This window comes from Dermacentor andersoni, chromosome 11 (genome assembly GCF_023375885.2).
Source record: "Dermacentor andersoni chromosome 11, qqDerAnde1_hic_scaffold, whole genome shotgun sequence".
Lineage (NCBI taxonomy): Eukaryota > Metazoa > Arthropoda > Arachnida > Ixodida > Ixodidae > Dermacentor > Dermacentor andersoni.
In genome coordinates this window covers 9,211,567-9,229,806 of record NC_092824.1, presented here as the reverse complement: position 1 = coordinate 9,229,806, position 18,240 = coordinate 9,211,567, and the positions used below count along the sequence as shown (strand labels likewise).

The 18,240-nt window shown below is 45.3% G+C and overlaps 1 protein-coding gene across 1 annotated transcript in view; it reads right to left on the bottom strand.

Annotated features, from left to right (window-relative positions):
* Positions 1-207: 207 nt before the first annotated feature.
* Positions 208-18,240, bottom strand: part of cdi (serine/threonine kinase) — a 77,015-nt gene continuing 58,982 nt past the window's right edge. The window contains exon 5 of the mRNA XM_050167864.3: positions 208-1,752. Coding sequence (XP_050023821.1) covers positions 1,655-1,752 — 98 coding nt within the window. The 3' untranslated portion in view covers positions 208-1,654. The remainder of the gene's footprint in view (positions 1,753-18,240) is intronic.

The following is an 18,240-nucleotide window of genomic DNA, read 5'->3' as shown; positions in this document are numbered from 1 at the left end:
GAAATTTTTCTTGCACTTCATGAGTTTTGTTGCAGTGGGACTAGACTGGACAAATTTTATGCGCTTGAAACAAGCACCAGACCATGCATGTGGCAAACCAGGGACCTGCCAGAACTTCTGGTACAGCAGAAACTTGTACCAGAAATCTGTTGCTGGACATTGAAGCTTTTAGTTCAATATATGAATACACAAAAAGAGACGGTGACAAAAGAGGTATGAATTCATGTTAAAACAAACAAGATTTAAAAATGCACAGTAGGAAAGGCATAAGCACAGTGGATAAATTACGACTTGTGGTCAAAGTCCTTGTGAGAAAAAAAAATTACTTGTTTACAGCTGCCAAGAGCTCATCCACACTTTGCCATCCAGGATGCTCAGGTGGTTCTGACTTTTGGGCGTCAGTGAAGGCTACGCCCACAAACATTTTTACAAGGAATTCTCACATGCACAAGATAGTCAGAAACTTTGCAGATGGTTTAGCCTTAGATTGTCTGGTAAAATCTCAAGGTCCGTAACTACCAAGGTTGTAATTAATCTAGTGGGTGGGCACCACGGCTGTTTACAGACCGCCTTGTCAAGGTATGCGAGTCATTGAAAATTCTGCAGGCTTGACATGCAGTGCAAAAACACGGGACGGACAAGAGAGCAGACACAGCACTGAGTTTAAATGCTCCACTTGGATATTCTTGCAGACCTTTGATGTTTCACTCAACACCTGACAGTATTCTTGGTGCGTGTGCACTAAGGCTGGGACAACAGCACTTAAGCGACGCGGATATAAATGGGCAAGGGCGGCTTTCGGTGTTTGCTTAAGCACAATGGCCCTAATAGTTAGACCGACAAGCCCAAAAGTTCTTGCGCTTTAAGAGTCTGCAAAAGGTCTGCCAAGGCTTCTTTTGAAGTTCCAACTACAAATTAAATACTTAATGTCCGTCACCTGCAGTGCAAAAGCTGCAATGAATGCTCCCCTCTTGAAAGCCTTACAATATGAGCAACCCTGTACTCTGACAGCAGCAATGGCAGGAAGGCAAGGAAGTCGGTGCAACTGCGGCTGTCAGTTGCCTACAACAAGGACACTGGCATCTTTCATAGTGTGCCGAATTGGCCTGGACCATGCAGTCCTGCATCAGAAAACAAAGAAAGGGAAGCAGTGTGTGTACCAGCTGGTGTTTTATACCACACGGCATCGTACAACCCACGACACCGCACGAAGACAAAAACAGTGAGGTGAGAGAGGCACTGTCAATCCTAGACGAGCTGAGAAAAACGGTGAGGCTGCACTGTACCTGCGACTCACAAATGGCGAGAAAACAGGAGTGGAAAAGAAAACAGAAAACATTCACCAACAAGTTGGGGAGCAATCCAAGGGCAGTACCCAGGAAAAAAAAAAAAAAAAAAGGGATTGGGCTGTGCACACTTCCTCTTCCAAGAAAAAGCGGGATCTGGCGGGGAGGACTGCACACGCAATTTTTCTTTCTGTGTGCGAGTGCCGCACACTATGCACGTGTCCATAGTTTTGTACGCTTCCAGTTCCTTGTTGCCACAGTCACTGATGCAGTACGTAATAAATAGTCCTGGGCTGGACGGTGTTGGGCGAGCTCCGGCGGAGGGCAGCAGAGTGGGCCACCTGTTTCACATTGGTGCCTCATCATCGTCACTGGTGACTAGAGTCCTCCTCAAGGATCTTGCGGCCATCCTTGAACCGGTGTGCAAATGGGTTGGCCGTGCTACAGCATGCCTGCTCCGGCCCAACTGCAGAGAGGAAAGACGTCATAAACCACCATGTCAGCACACGTTTCGTACACACACCTTTTCACTCACAACAGAGCAACTTATAGCCCAAACAAAGCCAAGTCACAGATTCTCAGGAGCCCAAATATAGCTACATGGTCAACTCGGCCAAGTCGATATCAAACTTTTTTCTGTAGCCCAATTTGGCCACATACAGCAAAACCTGGCAACACTGACGAAGCGATCATGGTTGGCAACAACGCAATTTTGAAGACACGCGGCCGACGCAGGTACCGAGTCGAAATGAAGTTACTGCTTATAATGGCCGCTATTGGCGGAGAAGACCTGCGGTGTCGCCATCTGTCGAAAGCGCCTCGCTTTTGACAAATAAGGGATAACGCGACGTGCTCCTCATAGGTTTGACTGTCGACGCTCAATCAAAACACCATGCGGGAGCCCTCCTGGACATTTCTGTAAGTACTCTTGAAACGACAGTTCTTTGCTGTCAAAACAATCATCTTGGGTAAACAAAAAGCACAGAATGGTTTACAGACGCTGTCTCTTTACCAAATACATACAGTGAACGTCCACTGCGAGTGGTCACCGCGATGGAGTCCCTGGAGCCAGTTTCTTGCGTAAAAGGTAGGCAATCGCTGAGCGCCAACTATGTAAAATGTGTTCTTATAGTGGGCTGTTTGTATAATGAAATAGAGCATAAGGAGACAAGGAAAAACAGGACATCTTGTGAAATGCTAATAAGTTCAAGGGGTAACCCTACAGTGTGGATCAGGATTATTCATCCGAGACCCGAGAAATACGGAAGCATCTGTGGGAATACACCAGAACACCGTGAATTCAAAGCGCGCCGCCATATTGATGAGCGCCGGTCGCGCCATCTATCCCAAGCGCCGCGAAGTAGCAGGCCTGGGCTGCCACGCCGGGAGATGCGACCCAGCGCGAAAGCGAAACTTGGGCTTTTTAGCTGGGCGGAAGGCGTGTGTCGCGTTTTTTCTAGCCTATCATTTTCGCTGTCTCGATTCAATCAAACTTCAAGACCTCATGCAAGTCCGCAATGGCCACACTGAGTGATGTGCAGACTGCAGAAGCGAATACATCGGGTAAACACGTAAGCACGTAACCTGTGAAGGATTTTACAGCACTGTGTTGGTGCCACATTTTATTAAAGCACGCAGAACATTGTCCTCTGCACTTTCAGTTTGGTCTTGTTTGTCATGGTCACTACTGGGTTGGCCGCGTTTGGCAACCAACTGGCGAGGTCGTTTGACTGCCTGATTAGCAGACGCCTGCCCTTCACCACCTGCACATTGAAAACAATATATATGTTATAGTAAGAAGGGCTGTAGTTCTTTCCCATGCCATCACTGTTGCGAATACATAAAGTCCTCTCAAAATGAAATAGAAAATGCACCAGGCCAATTGTATCGTGCAACCCCTTAAGAGTACAACATTAAGAACACAAGCCTACAGTACTCGAACAAGCAGCATGTGATGCTAAACCTGCACTCATTGGAAAATGAGGAACTACAGTAGTTATAATGTTCAACTACATGTGCAGTCAAAGCCCATATAACAGGGCGAGCATGACGGATGCAGGTTTTGTACAGTTGCACAAACCATGACAGGGCACATAAAATTACCATCCCTACTTAAAGCTGCATCATCAGGGAAGCCTTTGGTACAAAACAACCGCACCTGCATTCCAAAAAATTAGCCCCACCAACTGCAGCTACCTGGTATCAGACCTGTTTCGCTTGTGCGAGGCCATATCGGATTGTTGGCGCTCCCTTAGAAAACAGTAAAAGAAACTGGTGAGAACGAGCAAAATTTTGTTACAAAATACAACAATAATTAGGCACCTTATTTTCCTCGCCTTATGAACGGAAAAATTTAGCGCTTTGCCCTGCATAACAGCCCGCACGCAGTTTAGAGCTCAGGATGCTCAAATGAATTCGTTACGAATGACACCTGCAACACCAGCTCGTAAAGACAGGCGCGCTGCAAGAACGCCTTCGGCGACGAGCAGTCGTTGTTTACGTTTTTGTCGACGCATGCTACGTGACGAGCAGACTTCGTTTTACTTTCATTAGCAATAACGCTCACCAGCAGGGCAACATACTATCGTTTACAACTTGTCGTTCACGCTTAATGGTCATGCCGTGCAGCAGCTGCAAGTATCGCTAACCGCAAACTCGTGTTCCGCTTAACCGTCGGGAGCTCTGCCTGAATGAAAACACGAAAAGGCTTGCCTTCTTGTTATAGCCAAGGCGAAGCACCGGCGCGGGATTCTGCCCTGTGGGCTTGTCCAGAAAGTGCTCGGAGCAAACCTGCGTGTTACACATATTACGTTCGTAGGGCGCAAAGTTGAACGTGGCACCAAAATATACACAGATCGAATACTCACTCGTGCATTTTCACTGGGTTGGTAGTTCTTCCTATTCACTGCAGCTATCCACCGGTGGCGCAGCTTGTCATTCTTTGTTGCGGATGGAAATCGGTGCAGGCTGAAAACACCGCACCGGCACGATTCCCTACGTGTATTGTGCTCTTCGCAAACAGCACTAAGCAACCTGCTCCTTTTCCGCTGGTTATTTTGGCATCCAAACACGACGCAACGATGCCCAGATGACTTCTTGTACTTTGTATTCGCGTGAACGGGCACATTTCCGCACTTTGGAGGCCTAGAGCTAGCGCTAGCCATGTCTGCTGGTCGCCGGCGCACACGCTTTGGCAGCCCAGAACAAAATGGCGCTGGTCGACCGGGCAATCCGGGTGCGAGAGTATGCGTTCGATTAGCCTGGGTGCGAGGCTAGCGTGTTCTGGTCTATACGCAAAAGTTAAAAAAGCGGACGGCAATAACAAGGTAAAGCTAAACTTCGACAAACTTATTATTAACGGAAAGACCTTCACGTGGGACAAAGAAAAAAAAGAAGTTGTTCCATTCAGGGAACGATGACGCAATAGAAAGGAAATGAAACAAGTATGTCGTAACTTCGTTGCTGTTGTAGTAAACTGTAGGAGTATAATAAACAGTCGATGAATTCGCTGGTCTGATAGAGTCTCAAAGCTGACATCGTTTTTGGCACAGAATCGTGGCTGAACCCGTCTATCGCGGATAGTGAAGTATTCCCTAAAGAATTCATTGCTTATCGGAAGGACAGGCCCCGCCTCGGTGGAGGGGTGTTTTTGTTAATTCACTCTTCTCTTAAACCATTTATGCTAGATCTTGATACCTATAATGTTGAATCAATTTGGTGCTCAGTCACCCAACTGATAACTCCTCATATGCTGTTGGATCATTCTACAGACCACCGAACTCAAATTTAAAACTGTTGCAATCTTTGTTTGACATCGTTTCGGAGGCATCCCGGCAGCCTATTTTGCTTGCGGGTGATTTTAACTTACCTGACTTGGAATGGCTAGAAGGTGATTGTGTATGCAAAGTTGACAGCCGTATTAATTTAGAAATGAAAAACATTGTAAACACCTTCGGACTACTACAGTATGTCAATGCTCCAACTCGGAATAGTAACATTCTGGACCTTTTGTTCTGCAGTTCACCTACCCTTATTAGCTCGGTTTATATAATACCAGGAATAAGTGACCATCACGCCGTCATTGCAAACATTCAAACAGATATTAACCGATCAACGTCACCCACATCAAGGAGAGTTTTTTTCTTCGAAAAAGGTGATTATCCTAGTGTCTCCCAGGAGCTCCTTGATTACGTGCCGGTTTTTGAATGTCTTGCTGAGGATTACGACATCCATGATTTATGACGGGTATTTAAAGATAAACTGCTTGAGCTTACGGACAAGTATGTTCCAAGCATATACTCCACCAGACTCAAAAAACGTAAGAAACCCTGGGTGAATTCGCGTATTCTCAGAATAATTAAAAAAAGAAAGAGAGCATTTAATAGATACAAAAAAACTAAAAGTATGAATCACATAAAAAAAGTTATCTGAAGTAACACAGGAGTATAAGTTTGCTATAAAAAATACGAAGGAAGAGTACTTTAAGACACTTAACGACAGCATGAAAACTAATCCTAAACATTTTTGGAGGTTTTTAAAAGGATGCAGATCAGATTTTGTAGGAATAAATGAAATTGTTTGTAATCAACAAATAATTACAGACAATATTGAAAAGGCAACGTGTTTGAATACATATTTTCAATCTGTCTTCCTACCTAAATGCAATCATAGCTCTACACCACATGCAAGCAGACTTCCTTTAATGGAACAAATTGAATTAAGCGTTAGAGGCATCGAGGCACTCCTAAAGGTCATAGATGAAACCAAAGCAACTGGTCCGGATGGTATATCTCCACGTATACTAAAGCGGTGTGCTACACTTATCTCGATGTACCTTTATTTAATCTATGTGAAATCGCTATCCACAGGACCCTTACCTAATTATTGGAAAACCGCTCAAGTTGCACCTATTCATAGAGGGGGTTCGAAAAGAGATGTCGCGAATTACAGGGCTATCTCACTAACATCCATCTCGTGCAAAATCATTGAGCATATTATATATACCGATATAATGCATCATATAACAAATAATAATATACTAATCAAAGAACAACATGGGTTTTGGAAAGGTCTATCTTGCACAACACAATTAATTGAATTTTATCATGAATTGGCATTCGATGTCGACGAGGGAGGACAAACAGATTGTGTCTTTTTAGACTTTCGCAAGGCATTCGACAGTGTCACATCCACTTCTTCTTATTAAACTTAATATGTTAAATATTCACTCAAGCGTACTCGCTTGGATTGAAAATGATCTGTCTCAGCGCCGATAATGTGTTGTTTTGAACGGCAAAAGCTCGGCATACGCTGATGTGACGTCAGGAGTCCCACAGGGCTCAGTCTTAGGGCCACTTTTGTTTTTACTTTATATAAATAATATTTCTGTTGGTATTTCTTCATGTATACGGTTGTTTGCCGACGATTGTGTTGTTTATAGGAAAATTAAGAGTGAACAAGATGCTGCCATGTTACAATCTGACTTAGAATGTATTAATACTTGGTGTTCCACGTGGAAGATGAATTTGAATTTAAAAAAGTGTGTTCATGTATGTTTTACAAGAAAGAAGAAACGGATTGTATGTCTTTACCAGATAAGTAATACCCAGATAAAAAACAAACCTATATACAAGTATTTAGGTGTGACGCTATCATCCGACTGCTCATGGTCTGCTCGTGTGGATGACGTCATTGTAAAAGCTGGTAGGGCACTCAATTTTATTCAGAGGAACTTGAAATGTTCACAGCCGAATCTAAAAAAAAAACTGCTTACTTAACATGTGTTAGACCAATTTTGGAATACGCCTGTGCCGTCTGGGACCCCGCGCAAAAAAAATTGATTGATAAGCTGGAAAGAATTCAAAACCGAGCTGCTAGGTTCGTCTTGGGACGGTATGGGCGGAGAGAAAGTTGTACTAAAATGAAACTTGAATTGAATTGGGAACTGCTTTCCTCTCGGCGGAAAAAGTTGAGACTGAAGTTTTTATACCTCATATTTAATAATAAGACTGGAATTAGCAGTAAAAGCTACTTGAAAGAACCACATTATATTTCTAGGCGTAATGACCATTCACTTAAAATCCGCGAATACCGTGCCAGGACGTACTTGTTTGCGGATTCCTTTTTCGTCAAAACTATTGTGGAGTGGAATCAGCTGTGTGAAGAGCAAGTGTGCTGTACAAATGAAGATTTGTTTTTTTCCCTCCTGTAACCCCCCTGCTATAACGCCTTCGGGCAATGCAGGGCAATTCTTGAATAAAGAATAAAATAAAGAATAACAGAATGAAACCTCAATGCAACGATCACAAGCGTTCACAGCGACCGACTGCGCATCTGCATGCACGTCCCCGAACATGTGCCCAAATGTCCCCAAACACATCCCCAAATGTGCTCGCAGCTTTCGCTGCGAGCACGTTTTCGCATTGTTCAGCGACCTTAAAGGGCTCCTCACCAGGCCCCATAGCAAATTTTGGTTATACGCTGTAAGTTGTTACGTGTTCTCTAGGGAGCGTTCTGCCGTAAAAATGTTTGAAATCGGCTCATTAATAGCCGAGATAGAAATATTTCAGTGCCATGAACCCATGATTTTAGAAGGCAAGCTCCACTGCATAGCAATACACTTTCCACTCGCCCCGTCTAGACTCAGCAAGCGAAATTCCTTCCTTGCGTTCTCCCATACCAGACCTCGAGGATTGCGTGGCGCATGCGCCATGGGCCCCGCCTTCATTCTTTTTTTCATAACGTTTTTTTTCTTTTTTGCAGCGCTGTGCACTTCTGCTGACGGAGTTGCGCGCAAGCTGTTGTAATGTCTCGTTTCGCGCAGCGTATGATTTTGTATGCTGCACACAAGAACACATGACTGGCGGTACAATTCAGTGCTACGCAAATACTAAGGCAGAACAAGTGGATCCACAGAGCATGATCATGCGCAGTAACACAGTAGAAAATGGCATAGTTTTGGTACCTGCGCACGTGACTGCACAACCATGGGAACAAGCAGACGATGCGGAAGTATCTCTCCTGCTTCGGTCCGAAGTAAAACAAAAACACGCAGACATTCCGTTCGTGTGTTATTATTTCTCTGAACTTCGATTAGTCAATTCAAGCAACAGATTACACAAATAACAAATGTTGCTTTGAATAATTCTCGAAGCCACGTGTCACCACGAGCGATGTCACACTGCAGACACAACTACGTAGGCGCAAGGACACAACTACGTCACCGTCCAGCTTGGAGTGCGGTCACCGTGAGAGAAAGGGAAAACGTCATTTGGATTGAAAGTTCAGACCTCTCCGCGGCGCATAACGATGTAATTCTTTGCAAACGCAGTAATTAACGCGCATTGTATGCTCTGCGCTTGTCAGCTCAAAATGGCCAGACCTGGTGAGGGGCCGTTTAAGGCAGCAGCATATGTTCATTTTGACACACTATCGGAGCTGTTCAAAAACAATTTTGTTATAACCAGGGACGATGCTTACGCCAACTTGTGATATGCCGTTGCGACAATTCAATCTTTTTTTTTGTCTTCTAAATTCTTGGGCCTTTCAATATCATTATTTCTCATGTTGCGTTGCACTGTATGTTTGCTTCCCAGCAAGTGATTGTCCCCCACTTTTTTTTCTTAATCCAGTATACATTCATTGTTTGGTGCTAACACAAACATGAGCATATGCCTTGCTTTTTTTAATGTGCTTCTTACCGTTCCCTTTCCATTCCAGTAAACCAGCCAGTGTTTAGCATCAAGTTCATAGATCAAAGCTTCACGACATTAGCCGGGCAGCTGCACGTGTGCGAGCGTCTCAGTGTGCGCTTTCTGCTACTCGAACATTTTAGCCCCGACGCTGTAGCAGAAATCTTCCTCATGGAAGTGCTTGCTGCACACTTGAGTTGTAGCCGACGGCTGCTTGCCGGTTCTAAATTTCACGATCCAAGCTTCACACAGCTTCTTGCCCGCAGGTACATGTGAAGGCTGACACCAGGCTCCGTTCCGTGCGTCCAGCACTGCAGCACGGAGCAGTAGCCTACCATGTTGGACGCCTTCAAAGGCAGTCACTACCTACTACAATGCTTTCAAGTGTTGCCAAATAAACACCCGAAGTGGGAAAACCTCCCCACTTAATCAGAACCGCAGCACAGCCGGCACTTTAAACTTTCGTTTACAGCTTGTTCGGCGCTTCCGAAGCAGCCGACGTGGCCGCTGTATCCACATGATCCCTCATACCACGTCATGGTGATGGCAACGCCAGCTTTTCCAATGGTGGAGCACGCCCCGAATATATCGACGTGATCTTGGAACGGCGATCTTGCACGGCCGACGCACACACCGATTCAAGATGTAATAGGCACAAATAGGCATAAAGCATGGAGGCATGAAGCATGGAGGCATGGAGGAATGAAAAAAATTCACCGACGATAAGGACACTCCCTAACACTAAACTTGAGCGCAGCTCTATATGTGTGTTCATTTTGCAATACATTGGCTGGCATGGATAGGCTGTTTCATGTGGCATGTTGCAAAAGGCTTGAAGGGGCACGGGCAGGAGCAAGGAGATGCATGAAGTGGCAATGAGCGTTCAGCCGATGCAGCGGTGCATAAGTATAGGTGCTGCTGCAGCCAAATGTGGGCTAGCTTTTCGCCTGTTCTTTGAGAGTTCATAATTTTCGCGTACATTGTGCCAAGCCTTGCATGTACATGCAAAAAGAGCGAGAAGCTGCGCAATGACAGCTGGGAGTTTGTTTTATTTGTCATAGGCCAATGACTCATGTCGAGAATGTCTGACACACGATGTGCCTTTTATGCACAAACATAACTGGCCAGCTAGTGAAATGGGCGAATGTCTGCCTGAAGTCGTGAAGCAAGTGTATAAGGAAGCAGCCAGGAGGTGGAGAGGATCATGTGCGATCACCTTCGTGCTATCTATCGCTTCAATGCAAACTCAGCAGCGAGAACACAGAGCCTATAGAGCTATGAGTTGTCGGCACTGTTGGTACAACTACACTCAGCAGATCGCCTTCACAGGGATGGAAGTGGCCAAGGAAGTTTTGGAGCAGCTCTAGGAGTGGCAAATTTAGCACTTTGGAGCAGGTTTGGAGCATGAATTGTCCGTTTTGGAGCAGTATATATGCGTTCTGGAGCAGCTTGGTAAATGTAAATATGAGCGAAATGCAGGCACATGAAGAAAAGGTATTCCTTATTTCACTTTGCAGACCCCTATTAGGTTACAGCAGATAAATTCCGTGGAAGCCCGCAAAATGAGCAAAATTCATGATGGGGAAAGATAGTCCTCCCCCTGACTGTAGCATGAAGCTACAATGGAAACCCACACAGATTTCTCAGAAAGCACCATTAAATTACACAATGGATGTGCCTACTAAATGTGGCCAAGAAAAAAAAAAATAACCGAGGGCTTTCTGTGAACAGTGCTCACTCTATGTTGATAGGCTAGTGTTAATGATAAGTTTTTTGTTCCATTGTGAACAAGCAACTAATATTTAATTTTAATGAACTAACATTTATTACCTTACTTATTCAACAAGGTGCCAATGGAAAGGTAGTGGAATAGTTTGAGAAATGACCGATAACAGCATATATAGCAAGTGATCTAGATCTTGTGTGGCCCTTCTTCCAACAAAAAGAGAAAGAGAGAGAGAGAAACCAGCCTGTAATACTTTTAACAAATACACGTGACACCGTGTCCCCGCACCAGTAATATATGTGGTCTCAGACGTAAACGTTATCAGTGCATTGTGTATATTGCAAACGTGCAAACCTGGGCCACGGTCATGTAATGGCCTGGGAAAGCGAACTGTTACAAGATCGTGCTATAATAGTAGACCAATAAGATTTTGCTACTTCGCCTTTCATGGGGACCAAAGATTCAAGCAAGAAACCGCTGAAGCAGCTCTAACGTGGTGAGACAAATGCGCAGCCGCTCGTCTCAGTGGTCCTATTTCTTTTTTAATTTTTTTTTATTCAGCATTGATTTAGACACAGTGAAGGTCTTTGAGAAGGTTTGCATAAAGCTTGATCCAATCTTTGGTGCGCAGCAGTTTTTTATTAGTATTAGTTATTAGTATTATTTTACTGTTTATTTCACAGGCTTTTCTTGTTGTTAAAAAAGTCTTAACGAATTAAATTAAAATTATAAATTATACTCTGGGGTATTAAGTGCCAAAACCATGATATGATTATGAGGCATGGCGTATTGGGGGACTCCAGGTTAATTTTGACTACCTGGGGTTCTTTAACATGCACTCAATGCACGGTAAACGGGTGTTCTTGCATTTCGCCCCCACCGAAATGCGGATGCGATTTGATAGCGCAAACTCGGCCTTAGCAGTGCAACACTACAGCCACTAGGCCACCACGCCAGGTTATTCACGAATCCTAGGTTGTATTAAATGCTGTTATCGGTCATTTGTAAACGTCATCCACAAGATTATCGTTGACATCTTGTCGATTAGTTAAATTGATAAATTTATTTAGTTAAACACGTTTGCGCACAATTAATGACAAATATTCACAATGGCTACCATGAACAACACCCACCGAGGAACAGTGAATGTCATTTGCGCAGTGCCCGCAGGTAATTTTAAAGTTCTATGGCCTTCAGTTAAGATAGCAGAATACCGCAGAATAAATGTGACATGATGTACTGGTCATTGGAAGTTTGCCAGTATTTCACATCGCTTGCCAAGTAAAAGCTCGAAGATATTTCTGAAAATAATAAAGGGATGAAAATGATTACTGACTTTCCAGTCTGCGTTGTCGTCCAATATATTGAATAAGCTCGATTATTTGGGCTTATTCGCGGTTCCGCCACAGCCTCCATAAAGCCAATGTAAAAAAGGCAACAGATGTTTCGTTTGCCGAACAATGGTTTAACATTTTTGGCCTATCTTCGCAAGTCGTGTCGTGAATATTGTTGCCACAAACGCAATTTCGGAGGTTTGCAGTTTTGCCGAAGGTTTAATTATGACCCCAATTTGGCCGCTAAGGTTGGCTAAATATGAAAATTTTGATCCTTGGCTTACTTTCTGCGGAGGCAAGCAACTTATTGTGTCTTTTGAGGCCATGCAGAAAATAGCGTAGCCTGAGTGCGAATATCAGTGGCGATTGCAATCGGATATTTGTGACCAAGAAGCTTCACGAAAGTAGGCAGGTCGTTCGATGGTATGCTGCACTGTCAATCCAGCCACCGGACAAAATCAATTTAGAATGTCGCATGCCCGGCCATTCATCGACACAGACTCTGGCACAGAATCCAGTGCAAAAATTTATAACAAGCATGTTGAGCAGACTGTACAACCTTATTCATTCCGTGCTGCTTTCCTTCCCGACTGCCCCATCTGATGCCAGTTCATCTGATCTTTATCGGCCCACATATACACAAATGCGAAACACTTTTATAAAACATTCGTAATGCATTGTATAGCAGAAATTGGTTTACATTTTCTTATGACCTAATTACAATTATGCCACAAAACACACTCACACGCCAAAGACGCTGACGCTGAAACGGGTAGCTTTGGCTTGGATTGCAGGGCTAAGTGCTAGCCAATGCATGTCTGTGGCTGTGTGGTTGCCACTGGACAAGCACACCCTGCTAAACTTGGCACCTTCATTCGAAATTAGTGTTTTCGTGCAGGTTGGTGCAGCTCGATGGTTTGGCACAAGTTGGTGCAATCGGCACAGCAGTTCCATCCCTGCGTTCAAGATAATGCGCACGCGAAATACGCAGTGCTGGCAAAGTACAGTGTCACTACCCCCTCCGACTATGCGCACGACGGAAGACAGTGTGCTGCCAACCCATGCCTCCTGCTTTCCTCTTCCCTCTTTTGCGCACGTGAGATTGAGCCAAATTTGTCAGCTCACCTTCACATGCTTTCACTCACACGTACAGCACGTGGGGACGATGTTATTGCTCTTGGACTTTATACAGAACTCAGAGGTGACGACAACGGAAGAAATGCACTTGAGGTCCATATAATTGCGGTCTCGATTACGAGCGTTGGTCCAGAAATAAGGTTCCGATCAATTTTAGAAATCCTCTATTTTTCTACATAATAGCCATCTTTTTCTATGTATTATTGTAGACTGTGCTCCAAGTTCTGTATTCCAATGTCGTAGAACTCCACTGCCAACCCGTTGAAGCGTTTGACCTCTTCTTTAAATTAGCCGTCGCTCAAGGAAGTGTTTGCCACTGAAATGTTCCTTTAACTTGGGGAACAAGTGATAATCACTAGGCGCGAGATCTGGACTGTACGGTGGGTGAGGCATGACGGTCCATTCAAAGTTTGTCAAAAGTTCCTGGGTTTGACGGGACACATGAGGCCGGGCATTGTCGTGAAGCAGCGTTACACCGGCTGCCAGTCGTCTTCGCCGGCAGTTCCGGATAGCTTGCCTGAGTTTTCTTAGGGTTGCACAATAACTGTCCGAGTTGATTGTTGCCCCACGATCCATGAAATCGATCAGCAGTATCCCCTTACGATCCCAAAAAACACTGGACATGACTTTGCCAGCAGAAGGTGTTTGTTTGAACTCCTTTGCGATTGGCGATTCTGGGTGATGCCACTGTTTGGATTTTTATTTCGTTTCGGGAGTGAAATGAAACACCCACGTTTCATTTCCCGTAAAAATGGAGTCCAACAATCCTTCCTTATCTTCTCGACACTTTTGAAGGAACTGGAGAGGACAGTCAAGAAGTTTCTCCTTGTGGTCTGATGTCAACAGCCGTAGTACCATCGAGCACAACACTTGTGATATCCGAATTTCTAAGTCAAAGCTCTTTCCATTGTGCCATAAGAACTCCCAGAAATCTGAGCAACAAGTTCACGGACGGTGATCCTCCTGTTTTGTAGCACTTCGCGTTGGACCATCTCGATAACTGCCTCCGAAACTGACGATCTTCCACTCCACTCTTCATCGTAGACTTCCTTCCAACCGGCACTAAACTCTCTGCACCACTTTCAGACGTGATGAACGGACATACACTTGTCGCCATACACCTTTGTCAACTGACGATAAATATCCACTGGTGGAGTCCCTTTAACGTGCAAAAAGCGAATTACGGAACGAATCTCGCACTTGGCAGAATCAACAATGGGAAACTCCATATCGAACGGCTGCTTGGCCAAGAATGAGCGGCACAGCGAAGCGCGGCCAGGGGGAATCGAGAATAGGGAACAGCTGCGTGCCCCCCAGCAGTGTTCAACCATCTTCAACTTCAACCTCGCAGTTGGCAATGCCTTGCAACAAATTAAAAAATTTAATTATGGGGTTATACATGCCAAAACCATGATCTGATTATGAGGCACCCCGTAGTGGGGAACTCCGGAAACTTGGACCATCTGGGATTCTTTAATGCGCACCTAAATCTAAGTACACGGGTGTTTTTGCATTTCACTCCCATCGAAATGTGGCCGCTGTGGCTGGGAGTCAATCCCTCGACCTCGTGCTTTGCAGCAAATATTTTTTTTGCACCACCCGGACCAAATGAAGAACAAAATAAGTGTATTACATGAAAAAAAGGCAAGCTCAAGTTGTCTTAATCAGCCCTGAATAGCTCTCCCACAGAAATAGAATTATCATCCATAGGTTATCTAGACAAAACATGAGGAAGGCGGTAGATGGAAATGCAAGACAATGAGCAAAACGAGAACAAGGTGAAAGTAGGAGCCGACGTTTCAACAAGTAGACTTGTCATGTGGCCTTGAAGAAGACAAGTCCAAAGTCCACTTGTTGAAACGGCTCATGCTTTCACCTTGTTCTCATTTTGCTCATCATCCATAGATTATGTGATTAAGTGATAGCTGTGTTAACCCTTTCGCTGTCGGACCTTTCTGGCCGTGACGCACCCCCAGTGTCGGCTTGGTATCAGGGAACGAACATAACAGGGAATGAACATAACAGGGAATGAACATAGCCATTTATTTTTGATTATGATTGGTATACAAATAACATAGTCAATGCAATATGCACATTTCAGTGTTCTGCAGCTGTTTATAGTAAACATCATCATCATCAGCCTCACTATAACATCCGTTCAACATCTGAATCTGACTACAGTCGAACCCGGCTATATTGAACTCGCCAAAAAACGCCTATCAGTTCGATATAGAGCATAATTCAATATAAGTCTGCTAAATAAGTGGATGTCATAAAAGCACATACCATTTATAAAATCACTTTATTGATGAAACTAGCTTAGTTTCGCACGAAATAGTACTGCATTTTCTTCTGCTTGGGCAATTTCGCTGCGTGCGAGGCACGCACTTTTCCACTTTGTTTAAGGAGTCAGAGTAGCTGAGGCCGCAACATTCCGCATTCGCGCAGAAGCACCGAACTAGTGCGAGCGCACCAATCACTTCGGAGGATGTGGGCCAAAGATGGTCGTTGCTTTCCTCGTGCCCATTTTCACTTGTGCTCGGCACGATGTCCGCAATGTAGTCTTCGTTTCCGGGCTCTCCCGTGGTTGGACACCATCATTTGCGCTCACAAACTCGTCCACCAATGATTCGTCAACAGCTTCCGGAAATTCTGACAGCTTGCTCCAAACTTCGGCAACAATGGCAACGGCTTCGTCGCATTAATCAGAATTTACAGTCATCACTGAGCACGCAGAAGTCGGTACGGCTGAAGCTATTTTGGATGAACCACTCATACATGGCCTCGCGTACGCGTCGGGCGCCACCGGCACTACGGGCACCGGGTCGCGAGTTAGGCCGCTTTAGCCCTAATTTCCCCCTTCAAGATCGTGCCGAGAGTGCACCTCGGAATTTTGTACGTTGCGGGGATATCCGACTTGTCACCGCGTTCGACCCGATTTATGATTTCGAGCTTCATGACGAAAGGCGAATTCTGCCGCTTCATCACGGCAACACTGCGGGAGAAGGCGAACACAATGAATCAGATAAGCAGTGAGACAACTCGCACTTTTGCCATCTTGCACGACGAGGGCACAGGAGCCTTTGATTGGCTGCCTGAGCAAGCGCTGCGGGCGGGCGGGCCAGGATCATTTTTTGTAGGGGGGTGTCGGCGGCTCCGAGGTAGCGCGGTCACGTAGGGAGAGCGGTTGGATGGAGCCGCGCTGCCGGGTTTTCCCATCACCACGACGGAAGGCCAACTTCCGGGGGCACTTTCCGCTGCTTGACGTTCGATATATCGGGAGTCGGTGCTAGTTTTGTTCGATGTAAGTGTAATTTTTGCTATATATACTCATTGTAACTATACAGTGTCCAAAAATTGTTCGATATATGGAATAATTCGATGTAAATGGGTTCGATATAGTCAGGTTCGACTGTATGTGGAATTCACCTCTTCCTCGCATGAGACGTTGTCCGAGTCCGAATCTGAGCTCGGCTCATATTCTGAATCGGAAGAGCCACCGCTCCAATGAGCAGACGAAGGTCCCGCGCGCTCAGCCATCCGAAAGTAACCGCGCGCAGGGAGGATGCGCTTTCAGTCGCCCGCACAACGGAGAGAAATGGGACGTTGTGTGATCAAGAAGACAGAGGGAGATGGAAAAAGGCTAAAACAAAGTTCGAGGGGCTTTACGTTTACTGCTGCAAGCCGGAAGCGAGGGTGCGGCGAGAGAGCGAAAGCAGCAATCGAGTCACTCTTTTTGGAGAGGCAACGGCGCGTGCCCCTGAACTTGACGCGCCATAGCAGACACACCAACAGAAGAAAAATAGAAACCTTCAAACCAGCGGAGATGGCAGAACAACCCTTGAACCCATAACCACACGCGCGCGACGCATGATCCAGCGAACGCGGAGCCACCGCGCCACTCAGCAAAGAGAGAGGGGCGAGTGGCAGTCGCACCGTACTCTTCAATACATGTACCAGCACAGTGCGGGGCGAAAATACGAACTTGTAGAAAGATTCAACAGATGGCGTGGCCAGTCCAGGAGCCCCAGCTTTGTGCTCAGGCGCGAAATTTTGAACGCACGATAGAGAACGTACCGATACATCAGTGACACTGTGGGGGGGGAAGCGCTATGACGTACCGGTATGTCCGTGACAGCGAAAGGGTTAAAGTGTCCAGTCCATTTCATTTGTCATGCACGTGTGTGAACTGCAAGACCGTTTCCGGAATAAGCAGTGCATCCGTACTGTTGCACGCCTTCGCCATGCATGTAAAATGCAATATTCAGTGGTGATCCAGCCAGTTTAAGATTTGGAGCAATTTTGGGAACAGGAAAAATATAGTTCTGGAGCAGTTTAGGAGCAGCTACACCAGCATTTTGGAGCAGTTTTGGAGAAGAAAGAATTGTACTTTTCGAACACTTGACGTAATCTGTAGCTAGTTGGCGAAGCTTGTTACTGTGCAATCAGTGAGTGCTGCTCAACAGTGAAGCAATATACAAAGCCAACAGTGACATAAAATTACAAATGTGCTAGAACAATTTGCACTGTCAGGCACAAGATAAAATGTGACGGCAAATGTCTAATGTGCATTCCAAGTGACTGATGTGCTCTGATATACTTCACCATAATAATCAAAATGTGTATTATGCCCAATAACAATGCGTCTAAGAACTATGCCAAGATGAAACGCCTCTGTACGGCGTGTTGCAAGGATGGTGATGGTGGTAGAGAACAATGTTCATACCATCCCGTACACTCACTTTTGTTGAGGCAGTTAGCTTCCCGTGTGTCGTGTGGCCTCTGAATAGATGCCAGTCAATTCGGCGTAAATCCCATTACTTCTGTCCCCAATACACGAGCGACCTTTCAAAGCACTACCGATAAGGCCTAAAGGCCAAGGCAGTGTGCCGTGGCATTAACGGCTGTTGGCCGACGTGAACAGAAAGCTTGCCACTAATATGTTCATATGAGTGGCCAACCAGCGACCGGTTCTGAGATTATGCATAGGCGTTCTCGACAACCGTCGAAGCTGGTAACTACAGCAATCATGGATAGAAGTTTGCAGATCAACAATACGTTCCGAA